A 13,929-nucleotide genomic window follows, 5' to 3' on the forward strand; every position below is an offset into this window, starting at 1 on the left:
AGTGGTACTGCAGCTTCTGAGCTTCCTCCCTCAGGTGTTCTGGTGAGCTCGTTAACTGCTTCGTTACTTAACTCCGCCTGATGCTGCTATCCCTGCTCCTTGTCAATGTTCCAGTGTTGGATCTGAGCTTCTCCTGATTGTTCCTGTGACCTGCTGCTCTGTATAGCTAAGTGCTTTTTTGCTATTTTGTTGCTTTTTTTCTGTCCAGCTTGTCTTTTGTTTTGCTGGTAGCTCTGAGAAGCAAAGGGTGTACCGCCATGCCGTTAGTTCGGCACGGTGGGTCTTTTTTGCCCCCTTTGTGTGGTTTTTGCTTTAGGGTTTTTTGTAGACTGCAAATTTCGCTTTACTATCCTCGCTCTGTCTAAGATTATCGGGCCCCACTTTGCTGAATCTATTTCATCCCTACGTTTTGTCTTTTCATCTTACTCACAGTCATTATATGTGGGGGGCTGCCTTTTCCTTTGGGGTATTTCTCTGGGGGCAAGTCAGGCCTATTTTTCTATCTTCAGGCTAGCTAGTTTCTTAGGCTGTGCCGAGTTGCATAGGTAGTTGTTAGGCGCAATCCACAGCCGCTACTAGTTGTGTTTAGGATAGGATCAGGTGTGCAGTCTACAGAGTTTCCACGTCTCAGAGCTCGTTCTTTTGTTTTTTGGTATTTGTCAGATCACTGTGTGCGCTCGGATCGCTAGGCACAATGTGTCTCTGGATTGCCTTCATTACACCTTTCATTAGCAGACATAACAGTACAAGGAGCCCAAACTAATGATTCTCAATAGAGGGAAAGAAAAAGTTCTGACACCATTTTTTTTTCTCTGCTCTGTGTTCACTTTTTTTTTTCCCCTAGACATTTGGGTGATTCTGGACACAGGTGTGGACATGGATATTCAGAGTCTGTGCTCTTCAATGGATAATCTCGTTATAAATGTACAAAAGATTCAAGATACTATTGATCAGAAATCTATGTTAGAACCAAGAATTCCTATTCCTGATTTGTTTTTTGGAGATAGAACTAAGTTTCTAAGTTTCAAAAATAATTGTAAGCTATTTCTGGCCTTGAAACCTCATTCTTCTGGTAATCCTATTCAACAGGTTTTGATTATTATTTCTTTTTTGCGCGGCGACCCTCAGGACTGGGCATTTTCTCTTGCGCCAGGAGACCCTGCATTGAGTAGTGTCGATGCGTTTTTCCTGGCGCTCGGATTACTGTACGATGAGCCTAATTCAGTGGATCAGGCTGAGAAAAATTTGCTGGCTTTGTGCCAGGGTCAGGATGATATAGAAGTATATTGTCAGAAATTTAGGAAATGGTCAGTACTCACTCAGTGGAATGAATCTGCGCTGGCAGCTTTGTTCAGAAAGGGTCTCTCTGAGGCTCTTAAGGATGTCATGGTGGGATTTCCTATGCCTGCTGGTTTGAATGAGTCTTTGTCTTTGGCCATTCAGATCGGTCGACGCTTGCGCGAGCGTAAATCTGTGCACCATTTGGCGGTATTGCCTGAGGTTAAACCTGAGCCTATGCAGTGCAATAGGACTATGACCAGAGTTGAACGGCAAGAATACAGACGTCTGAATGGGCTGTGTTTCTACTGTGGTGATTCCACTCATGCTATTTCTGATTGTCCTAAGCGCACTAAGCGGTCTGCTAGGTCTGCCGTCATTGGTACTGTACAGTCCAAATTCCTTCTGTCCATTACCCTGATATGCTCTTTGTCGTCGTTTTCTGTCATGGCGTTTGTGGATTCAGGCGCTGCCCTGAATCTGATGGATTTGGATTATGCTAAACGTTGTGGGTTTTTCTTGGAGCCTTTGCGGTGTCCTATTCCATTGAGAGGAATTGATGCTACACCTTTGGCCAAGGATAAACCTCAGTACTGGGCCCAGCTGACCATGTGCATGGCTCCTGCACATCAGGAAGTTATTCGCTTTCTGGTGTTGCATAATCTGCATGATGTGGTCGTGTTGGGGTTGCCATGGCTACAAACCCATAATCCAGTATTGGATTGGAATTCCATGTCGGTGTCCAGCTGGGGTTGTCAGGGGGTACATGGTGATGTTCCATTTTTGTCGATTTCGTCATCCACCCCTTCTGAGGTCCCAGAGTTCTTGTCTGATTATCAGGATGTATTTGAAGAGCCCAAGTCCGATGCCCTACCTCCGCATAGGGATTGTGATTGTGCTATCAATTTGATTCCTGGTAGTAAATTCCCTAAAGGTCGATTATTTAATTTATCCGTGCCCGAACACGCCGCTATGCGCAGTTATGTGAAGGAATCCCTGGAGAAGGGACATATTCGCCCATCATCATCACCACTGGGAGCAGGGTTCTTCTTTGTAGCCAAGAAGGATGGTTCGCTGAGACCGTGTATTGATTACCGCCTTCTTAATAAGATCACTGTTAAATTTCAGTATCCCTTGCCATTGTTATCTGACTTGTTTGCTCGGATTAAGGGGGCTAGTTGGTTCACTAAGATAGATCTTCGTGGTGCGTATAATCTGGTGAGAATCAGGCAAGGAGATGAATGGAAAACTGCATTCAATACGCCCGAGGGTCATTTTGAGTATCTAGTGATGCCGTTCGGACTTGCCAATGCTCCATCTGTGTTTCAGTCTTTTATGCATGACATCTTTCGTGAGTATCTGGATAAATTCCTGATTGTTTACTTGGATGACATTTTGATCTTCTCAGATGATTGGGAGTCTCATGTGAAGCAGGTCAGAATGGTTTTTCAGGTCCTGCGTGCTAATTCTTTGTTTGTGAAGGGATCAAAGTGTCTCTTCGGTGTGCAGAAAGTTTCATTTTTGGGGTTCATCTTTACCCCTTCTACTATCGAGATGGATCCAGTTAAGGTCCAAGCCATCCAGGATTGGATTCAGCCAACATCTCTGAAAAGTCTGCAAAAGTTCCTGGGCTTTGCTAATTTTTATCGTCGCTTCATCTGTAATTTTTCTAGCATTGCCAAACCATTGACCGATTTGACCAAGAAGGGTGCTGATTTGGTTAATTGGTCTTCTGCTGCTGTGGAAGCTTTTCAGGAGTTGAAGCGTCGTTTTTGTTCTGCCCCTGTGTTGTGTCAGCCAGATGTTTCTCTTCCGTTCCAGGTCGAGGTTGATGCTTCTGAGATTGGAGCAGGGGCGGTTTTGTCACAGAGAGGTTCTGATTGCTCAGTGATGAAACCATGTGCTTTCTTTTCCAGGAAGTTTTCGCCCGCTGAGCGTAATTATGATGTGGGCAACCAAGAGTTGCTGGCCATGAAGTGGGCATTGAAGGAATGGCGCCATTGGCTTGAAGGAGCCAAGCATCGCGTGGTGGTATTGACTGATCATAAGAACTTGACTTATCTCGAGTCTGCCAAGCGCTTGAATCCTAGACAGGCCCGTTGGTCGTTATTTTTTGCCCGCTTCGACTTTGTGATTTCGTACCTTCCGGGCTCTAAAAATGTGAAGGCGGATGCTCTGTCTAGGAGTTTTGTGCCCGACTCTCCGGGTTTATCTGAGCCAGCAGGTATCCTCAAGGAAGGAGTCATTGTGTCTGCCATCTCCCCTGATTTGCGGCGGGTGCTGCAAAAATTTCAGGCGAATAAACCTGATCGTTGTCCAGCGGAGAAACTGTTCGTCCCTGATAGGTGGACTAATAAACTTATCTCTGAACTTCATTGTTCGGTGTTGGCTGGTCATCCTGGAATCTTTGGTACCAGAGAGTTAGTGGCTAGATCCTTCTGGTGGCCATCTCTGTCACGGGATGTACGTACTTTTGTGCAGTCCTGTGGGATTTGTGCTAGGGCTAAGCCCTGCTGTTCTCGTGCCAGTGGGTTGCTTTTGCCCTTGCCGGTCCCAAAGAGGCCTTGGACACATATTTCGATGGATTTAATTTCTGACCTTCCCGTTTCTCAAAAGATGTCAGTCATTTGGGTGGTCTGTGATCGCTTTTCTAAAATGGTCCATCTGGTGCCCTTGGCTAAATTGCCTTCCTCCTCTGATTTGGTGCCTTTGTTCTTTCAGCATGTGGTTCGGTTGCATGGCATTCCTGAGAATATTGTTTCTGACAGAGGTTTCCAGTTTGTTTCAAGGTTTTGGCGAGCCTTTTGTGGTAGGATGGGCATTGACCTATCCTTTTCCTCGGCTTTCCATCCTCAGACTAATGGCCAGACCGAACGAACCAATCAGACCTTGGAAACATATCTGAGATGTTTTGTTTCTGCTGACCAGGATGATTGGGTGTCCTTTTTGCCGTTGGCTGAGTTCGCCCTTAATAATCGGGCCAGCTCGGCTACCTTGGTTTCTCCATTTTTTTGCAATTCTGGGTTCCATCCTCGTTTCTCTTCAGGACAGGTTGAGTCTTCGGACTGTCCTGGTGTGGATTCTGTGGTGGACAGGTTGCAGCAGATCTGGACTCAGGTAGTGGACAATTTGACCTTGTCCCAGGAAAAGGCTCAACTTTTCGCTAATCGCAGACGCCGTGTGGGTCCCCGACTTCGTGTTGGGGATCTGGTTTGGTTATCTTCTCGTCATATTCCTATGAAGGTTTCCTCTCCTAAATTTAAACCTCGTTTTATTGGTCCGTATAGGATTTCTGAGGTTCTCAATCCTGTGTCTTTTCGTTTGACCCTCCCAGACTCCTTTTCCATACATAATGTATTCCATAGGTCGTTGTTGCGGAGATACGTGGCACCTATGGTTCCATCTGTTGAGCCTCCTGCCCCGGTTTTGGTGGAGGGGGAATTGGAGTATATTGTGGAGAAGATTTTGGATTCCCGTGTTTCTAGACGGAAACTCCAGTATCTGGTTAAATGGAAGGGTTATGCTCAGGAAGATAATTCCTGGGTTTTTGCCTCTGATGTTCATGCTCCCGATCTTGTTCGTGCCTTTCATGCGGCTCATCCTGGTCGGCCTGGGGGCTCTGGTGAGGGTTCGGTGACCCCTCCTCAAGGGGGGGGTACTGTTGTGAATTCTGTGGCTGAATTCACTCCTGTGGTCACAAGTGTTACTGCAGCTTCTGAGCTTCCTTCCTCAGGTGTTCTGGTGAGCTCGTTAACTGCTTCGTTACTTAAATCCGCCTGATGCTGCTATCCCTGCTCCTTGTCAATGTTCCAGTGTTGGATCTGAGCTTCTCCTGATTGTTCCTGTGACCTGCTGCTCTGTATAGCTAAGGCTACGTTCACATTGGCGTTCCGCCAATGTGCGTCGCTGTTGCGCCGGCGACGCGCCGGCGACGCAGCGGCGACGCGCCCCTATGTTTAACATAGGGGACGCGTGCGTCGTTTTGGTGGCGTTTTTCGCCACGTGCGTCGTTTCCGACGCTAGCGTCGGATGCAAGAAAACGCTACTTGTAGCATTTTCTGTGCGTCCGATTTTCGTCGGAAAACGACGCACGCGTCGCAAAACGCGCGCGTTTTTGCGCGCGTTTGCGCGCGTTTTAGCGTGCGTCGCGCGTTGCGTCGCCGACGCACGGCGGCGCAACGCTAATGTGAACGTAGCCTAAGTGCTTTTTTGCTACTTTGTTGCTTTTTTTCTGTCCAGCTTGTCTTTTGTTTTGCTGGTAGCTCTGAGAAGCAAAGTCAGGCCTATTTTTCTATCTTCAGGCTAGCTAGTTTCTTAGGCTGTGCCGAGTTGCATAGGTAGTTGCTAGGCGCAATCCACAGCCGCTACTAGTTGTGTTTAGGATAGGATCAGGTGTGCAGTCTACAGAGTTTCCACGTCTCAGAGCTCGTTCTTTTGTTTTTTGGTATTTGTCAGATCACTGTGTGCGCTCGGATCGCTAGGCACACTGTGTCTCTGGATTGCCTTCATTACACCTTTCATTAGCAGACATAACACACATAATAGACAGGTCATGTGACTGACAGCTGCCGTATTTCCTATATGGTACATTTGTTGTAGTTTGTCTGCTTATTAATCAGATTTTTATTTTTGAAGGCAAATACCAGACTTGTGTGTGTTTTAGGGCGAGTTTCGTTTGTCAAGTTGTGTGTGTTGAGTTGTGTGTGGCGACATGCATGTAGCGACTTTTGTGAGATGAGTTTTGTGTGGCGACATGCGTGTAGCAACTTTTTGTGTGTCGAGTTGCATGTGACAGGTTAGTGTAGCAAGTTGTGTGCAGCAAGTTTTGCGCATGGCGAGTTTTGCGCGTGGCGAGTTTTGTGTGGTGCCTTTTGAGTATGTGCAAGTTTTGTGTGAGGCAACTTTTGCATGTGATGCAACTTTTGTGCATGTGGCAATTTTTCCGCGTGTGCAAGTTTTGCGTGTGGCGAGTTTGCCATGAGGTGAGTTTTGCACTTGTGGCGAGTTTTGCAAGAGCCTAGTTTTGCATGTGGCGAGTTCTGCGCGTGGCGAGTTTTTAGTGGCGACTTTTGTGTTTCGATTTTTATGTGGCCAGGTTGGTGTATGTGTGGTGAAATGTGTGCTGAGGGTAATATGTGTTCAAGCACGTGGTAGTGTGTGGCGCATTTTGTGTGTGGGTTCATATCCCCGTGTGTGGTGAGTATCCCATGTTGGGGCCCCACCTTAGCAACTGTACGGTATATACTCTTTGGCGCCATCGCTCTCATGCAAAATGTTGTGGCTGTAGCTACGAACGGTGCAGATGCCAATCCCGGACATACACACACACACATTCAGCTTTATATATTAGATAAATAGATGATAGATAGTAGATAATAGATAGCAATAGATAGATTAGATGATTGATAGACAGATGATTGATAGGTGATAGATGATAGATAATTGATAGATAGATGATAGATAGATAATAGATATATAGATAGATGATAAATAATAGATACAGTTGTGCTTAAAAGTTTACATACCCTGGCGGAATTTTTGCTTTCTTGGCATTTTTTCAGGGAATATGAATGATAACACCAAAACTTTTTCTCCACTCATGGTTAGTGGTTGGGTGAAGCCATTTATTGTCACTACTGTGCTTTCTCTTTTTAAATCATAATGACAACCCAAAACATCCAAATGACCCTGATCAAAAGTTCACATACCCCATTTCTTAATACCTTGTATTGCCCCCTCTAACATCAATGACAGCTTGAAGTCTTTTGTGGTAGTTGTGGATGAGGTTCTTTATTTTCTCAGATGGTAAAGTTGCCCACTCTTATTGGCAAAAAGCCTCCAGTTCCTGTAAATTCCTGGGCTGTCAAGCATGAACTGCGCGCTTGAAATTTCCCCAGAGTGGCTCAATAATACTGAGGTCAGGAGACTGAGATGGCCACTTTAGAACCTTCACTTTGTTCTGCTGTAGCCCATGACAGGTCGACCTGGCCTTGTGTTTTGGATCGTTGTCATGTTGGAACATACAATAACGTCCCATGTGCAGCTTCTGGGCTGATGTTTGCAAATTTGCCTCCAGTATTTGCTGATAATGTGCTGCATTCATCTTTCCTTCATTTTTTGACCAAGTTTCCTGTGCCTTTGTAGCTTACACATCCCCAAAACATCAGCGATCTCCACCTCCATGCTTTACAGTAGGAATGGTGTTCCTTTCATCATATACCTTGTTGACCTCTCTCCAAATGTAGCGTTTATGGTTGTGGCCAAAAAGTTCTATTTTGGTCTCATCACTCCAAATTACCTTGTTCCAGAAGTTTTGAGGCTTGTCTCTGTGCTGTTTTGCGTATTGTAGGTGAGATACTTTGTGGCATTTGTGCAGTAATGGCTTTCTTCTGGCGACTCGACCATGCAGCCCATATTTTTTCAAGTGCCTCCTTATTGTGCATCTTGAAACAGCCACATCACTAGTTTTTAGAGAGTCCTGTATTTCAGCTGATGTTATTTGTGGGTTTTTATTTGCAACCCAAACAATTTTCCTGGCAGTTGTGGACAACATTTTTGTTGGTCTACCTGACCGTGGTTTTATTTTTACAGAAGCCTTGATTTTCCATATGTAATCACAGTATGAACGCTGCCGACTGGCATTATCAATTCCTTGGATATCTTTTTGTATCCCTTTGTATCCCTTTCCTGTTTTATACAGTTCAACTACCTTTTCCCGTAGATCCGTTGACAATTCATTTGCTTTCCCCATGACTCACAATCCAGAAATGTCAGTGGCTGGATGAAAGATGCAAGAGTCTGTCTGGATCCCAGAACTTCACTCAGCTTTTATGCACACACTGATTACAAGCAAACAGGTCACAGGTGAGGATGTTACCTTTAGTAGCCAATCAAACCCACTTGTGTCAACGTCTGTGCATGTTATCAGGCCATAATCACCAGGGTATGTGAACTTTTGATCAGGATCATTTGGATGCTTTGGGTTGTCATTATGATTTATAAAGAGAAAACACAGAAGTTTGACAATAAATGGCTTCACCCCACCACTCACCTTGAGTGGAGAAAAGGTTGTGGTGTTATCATTCATAGTCTCTGAAAAAAGGCCAAGAAAGCAAAAATTCTGCCAGGGTATGTAAACTTTTGAGCACAACTGTAGATGATAGACAGATGATAGATAGATAATAAAGAAAAGAACACGAAAAGAAGCACAGGCAGATAGCGTCCCTGGGTGCCGTGCCTCCAAGGCAATGACCAAACCTCCATATACAGACAAAAAACAAAGGCAGCACACCAGTTCAGGGTGAAAAAAATGTGGCTATTTCATTACCCAAAATGGCGACGTTTCGGCTAAGGATTCTGAGCCGTGGGCCACATTTTTTTCACCCTGAACTGGTGTGCTGCCTTTGTTTTTTGTCTAGATAGATGATTGATAGAGGATAGGTGATAGATAATAGATGGGTAGATAATAGATAGATAATAGATACAGTGGCATGTAAAAGTTTGGGCACCCATAGTCAAAATTACTGTTATTGTGAACAGTTAACCAAGTTGAAGATTAAATGATCTCTAAAAGGCCTAAAGGTAAAGATGACACACTTCCTTTGTATTTTAGGCAAAAAAATAAAATATATTGTCATTTTTTACATTTTAAAAATTACAAAAAGGAAAACGGGCCTATGTAAAGGTTTGGGCACCTTTGGATATTTCTGTGCTAAAATAATTTTGAACAAGGTTTCAGACCTTAATTAGCCTGTTAGAGTTATGGCTTGTTTACTATCATCGTTAGGAAAGGGCAGTTGATGCAAAATTCCCAGCTTTATAAAAACCTAGCCACCTCTAACCTTGTGCCACAATACAACAGTCATGGGTTATTCTAAGCTGCTGCCTTGCACTCTGAAAATGAAAATGGTGGTGGTCCACAAAGCAGGAGAAGGCGATAAGAAGATAGTAAAGCTTTTTCAAGTTGCTCTTTTCTCAGTTTGAAATGAAATTAAGAAATGTCAGTTATCAGGAACAGTGGAGGTCCAGATAAGGTTTGGAAAAGCAAGCAAAATTTCAGTGAGAGCTGCTCGGAGGATTGCTAGAGAGGCAAATCAGAACCCCTTCTTGACTGCAAAAGACCCTCAGAAAGATTTACCAGACTCTGGAGTTGTGGGACATTGTTCTACTTTTCAGAGACACCTGTACAAATATGGCCTTCATGGAAGAGTCATCAGAAGAAAACCTCTCCTGCATCCTCACTATAAAATTCAGCACCAGAAGTATGCAAAAGAACATCTAAACAAACCTGATGCATTTTGAAAACAAATCCTGAGGACCGATGAGGTTAAAATAGTACTCTTGGGCCACAATGATCAAAGGTTTGTGTGGAGTAAAAAAAAAGCACTGAATTTCAGGAAAATATATCTCTAACCATTAAGCTTGTGGGTGGCTCAATCATGCTTTGGGGTTGTTCTGTAGCCAATGGCACGGAGAACATTTCACGGGTAGAGGGAAGAATGGATTCAATGACATTTCAACAAATTCTTGATGCAAACATAGCAGAATCTGTAAAAAAGCTGAAGTTGAAAAGAGGATGGCTTCTACAAATTTCAAAATCCACAATAGACGACCTGAAATGGTGCAAGGTCAAGGTTTTACAATAACCATCACAGTCCCCTGACCTGAACATCATTGAAAATTTGTGGCTAGACCTCAAAATAGCAGTGCATGTAAGATGACCCAAGAATATCACAAAACTGGAAGAATTTTCCAAGGAAGAATGGATGAAAATCCCTCAAACAAGAATTGAAAGACACTTGGCGTGCTAAAAGAAGAATTTACAAGCTGTGATACTTTCAAAAGCGGGAGCTACTAGGTACTAACCATGCAGGGTGCCCAAACTTCTGCATCAGCCCATTTTCCTTTTTGTAATTTTTAAAATGGAAAAAAATTACTATATATATATATATATATATATATATATATATATACACTGTATATATCTTTTCCTAAACTACAAAGGAAATGTGTCATCTTTAACTTTAGCTCTTTTAGAGATCATTTTATCTTCAACTTGTTAAATTGTTCACAATAAAAGTTATTTTGACAAGGGGTGCCCAAACTTTTACATGCCACTGTAGATGATATATATATAACAGATAATAGATAGATAGCTATTAGATAGATAATAGATCGATAGATGATAGATAGATAATAGATACATAGATATATAAATAGATAGATTATAGATATAGATAATAGATATGTAATAGATGATAGATAGATGATAGATAATAAATACAGTAGATAGATAATAGATAATAGATAGATAAATAATAGATAAATGATAGATAAATAATATATTGATAATACATAGATGATAGATAGATAGATAATACATAGATGATAGATAGATAATAGATAAATAATAGGCAGATACAGTAGATAATAGATATATAGATATATAGATAGATAGATAGATAGATAGATAGATACATAGATAGATAGATAGATAGATAGATAGATAGATACATAGATAGATAGATAGATAGATAATACATAGATGATAGATAGATAATAGATAAATAATAGGCAGATACAGTAGATAATAGATATATAGATATATAGATAGATAGATAATACATAGATGATAGATAAGTCACTCTCTCTTACCATATAACAGCAGGCTCAGGATCCCACATAAGGTCCAGCTCCTCCTGGGGGTCATGTTTTTTGGTTCTGGACCTCCTCCTGGTGATGATGGTCTTATATTCCGCCTGCGCTCGCTCGCCCGTACTCCTGACCTGTGGGTGGATCTTACTTCTCTCCGGAGCATTTATGTGACTTTTATGGCTGTGTGTACATTACACTCAGCAAACACGCCTGACTGTGGACGGGAAGGAAACCTGATCTTAGGGCCAAGATTTCTCTACTAAATTATGTTAAGAGAAGGAGAGCACGTGCGGTCACATCGTACAGTCATAACGTGTGCCCCCTTTATACCACATCGGGGGGCTTCCTTATCTTGTTGATGACTGAGTGACTTTTCTGCTGTTGCTCTTTCATACTTCCCTTCCTTCAAGAGCCGTAACTTTTATTTTTCCCTCTGTATTGGGGGCCAGGGTGGTAGTCACGGCATGGATCTTCGATGTTCCCAAACCGTGGCACTCCGCTACATAAACATCATGTCCAGTCTGAGTAATGTGTGTGCATTGCCAGTCACTCACTTGTGAAATCGAGTGGTCTTCAGGTTGCTGCATTCTGGAGTTCTTCAGCACCACACAACGAAGGTCTGAGTCCAAGTTCATGTTTAATAAAAACAACTTTACTGAGCTCTTCCACTTTTACCACAGACACGGCACCGTAATGTTTATACTTCAAGGACATTCCTTTCCTTGTGCTGTCCCTGGTCCTTCCTGCTATTTCTGTTCCCGTATCGTCCAGTACCGCAGCTCCTTGAGTAGCCATGCTAGCTTCTTCCTGATGCTCCCCGTCCACGTTGCCCATCCTGGGTGAAACTAAAGGATGCCACTGCCAATCCTTTTCAGACCGAAGTCTTGGATGCTCCGGGATTTATCATTAAGCCTAGCCGCTGTCTCTTTCATGCTGCTCTAATCCTCTCATGTCTCATACCGCCCGTAGGGCCTGGACTTTTGAGCTTCTCTTCACAGCCTCTTTCCTCTCGCAACTTGACAGCTCTGCTCAACTCTTCAAACTGATTACCTCAGGGGGACACTTTTCCCGCCTAAACTTGGCCTCACCCCCTTTTCCATCTGTCATAACTCCTGCTCAAGCCAGTTCTTATCTCAGTCTAATCTCCTACTCTACAGTGCCCCCCAGTGTTCTAACTCATAAATGACCCCTTATTAACCCCTTCATGACCTTGGGATTTTTCGTTTTTCCGTGTTCGTTTTTCACTCCCCTCCTTCCCAGAGCCATAACTTTTTTATTTTTCCGTCAATTTGGCCATGTGAGGGCTTATTTTTTGCGGGACGAGTTGTACTTTTGAACGACATTATTGGTTTTAGCATATCATGTACTAGAAAACGGGAAAAAAATTCCAAGTGCGGTGAAATTGCAAAAAAAGTGCAATCCCACGCTTGTTTTTTGTTTGGCTTTTTTGCTAGGTTCACTAAATGCTAAAACTGAGCTGCCATTATGATTCTCCAGGTCAGTACGAGTTCATAGACACCTAACATGACTAGGTTATTTTTTATCTAAGTGGTGAAAAAAAATTCCAAACTTTGCTAAAAAAAAAAAAAAAAATATCGCCATTTTCCGATACTCGTAGCGTCTCCATTTTTTGTGATCTGGGGTCGGTAGAGGGCTTATTTTTTGCGTGCCGAGATGATGTTTTTAATGATTGCATTTTGGTGCAGATACGTTCTTTTGATTGCCCGTTATTGCATTTTAATGCAATGTCGCGGCGACCTAAAAAACGTAATTCTGGCGTTTCGAATTTTTTTCTCGTTACGCCGTTTAGCGATCAGGTTAATGCTTTTTTTTAATTGATAGATCGGGCGATTCTGAGTGCAGCGATACCAAATATGCGTAGATTTGATTTTTTTTTTTATTGATTTATTTTGATTGGGGCAAAAAGCCTACAGCCTGCAGTGATCCTCAACCTACTGAACAGCCGTACAGCCAGCTCTTCCCTCTCCTAGTGTATCCTCACCCACCCCCTGCAGACTGTGAGCCCTCGCGGGCAGGGTCCTCCCTCCTTATGTACTCGTGTGCCTTGTTATCTGCTCATGTTTAATGTATTTGTCTATATTTGCCCCGTATTCACATGTAAAGCGCCATGGAATAAATGGCGCTATAAAAATGTATAATAATAAATAATAATAATAATAAAAAAAGGGGGGTGATTTAAACTTTTATATTTTTTTTATTTTTTTCACATTTTTTTAAACTTTTTTTTTTTTTACTTTTGCCATGCTTCAATAGCCTCCATGAGAGGCTAGAAGCAGGCACAACTCGATCGCCACTGCTACATAGCAGCGATCTGCTGATCGCTGCTATGTAGCAGAATTGCACGTGTGCTGTGAGCGCCGACCACAGGGGGGCGCTCACAGCCACCGGTGATCAGTAACCATAGAGGTCTCTAGGACCTCTATGGTCACCATCCTGACCCATCGCCGACCTTCGATCATGTGACGGGGGTCGGCGATGACGTCATTTCCGGCCGCCCGGCCGGAAGCGGTAGTTAAATGCCGCTGTCTGCATTTGTTGTATGAGGTTTGTTTTTTGCAGGACGAGATGTTGTTTTGAGTAGAACCGTTCATTTTACATGAAATGTTCTGCGAAGGGAAAGAAATCCTACTGCGGTGAATTCGCTAAAAGTGAAATGCAGTTCTGCCATTGTTTTTTATTTGATTTTGTTTTTATGGTGTTTATTGTGTGGTAAAAAGGATCTGTGGTCATGATTCTTCAGGTCAGGAAAATTACAGCGATACCAAATTTATCTGTATATATTGTATATGTCAAGGAATCGCTAGGACAATACGCAACTGACCAAAGATTGATGGACGAGGCGATGGCTGCTTTCACTACTAGGCCGATTATTGAGGAACCGACAGTGACCGTATAGTAAGTACACCACCGATTCCAACACATGGAAAATATATACTGTATGTATATATATATATGTATATATATATATATATAATG

At 42.9% G+C, this 13,929-nt stretch overlaps 1 protein-coding gene across 1 annotated transcript in view; it reads right to left on the reverse strand.

Moving 5' to 3' along the window:
- Window positions 1-11,050, reverse strand: part of LOC138643173 (mucin-2-like) — a 41,625-nt gene extending 30,575 nt beyond the window's left edge. Inside the window, exon 1 of the mRNA XM_069732004.1 lies at window positions 10,933-11,050. Coding sequence (XP_069588105.1) covers window positions 10,933-10,987 — 55 coding nt within the window. The 5' untranslated portion in view covers window positions 10,988-11,050. The remainder of the gene's footprint in view (window positions 1-10,932) is intronic.
- Window positions 11,051-13,929: the final 2,879 nt, after the last annotated feature.

This window comes from Ranitomeya imitator, chromosome 6 (genome assembly GCF_032444005.1).
Source record: "Ranitomeya imitator isolate aRanImi1 chromosome 6, aRanImi1.pri, whole genome shotgun sequence".
Classification (NCBI taxonomy): Eukaryota; Metazoa; Chordata; class Amphibia; order Anura; family Dendrobatidae; genus Ranitomeya; species Ranitomeya imitator.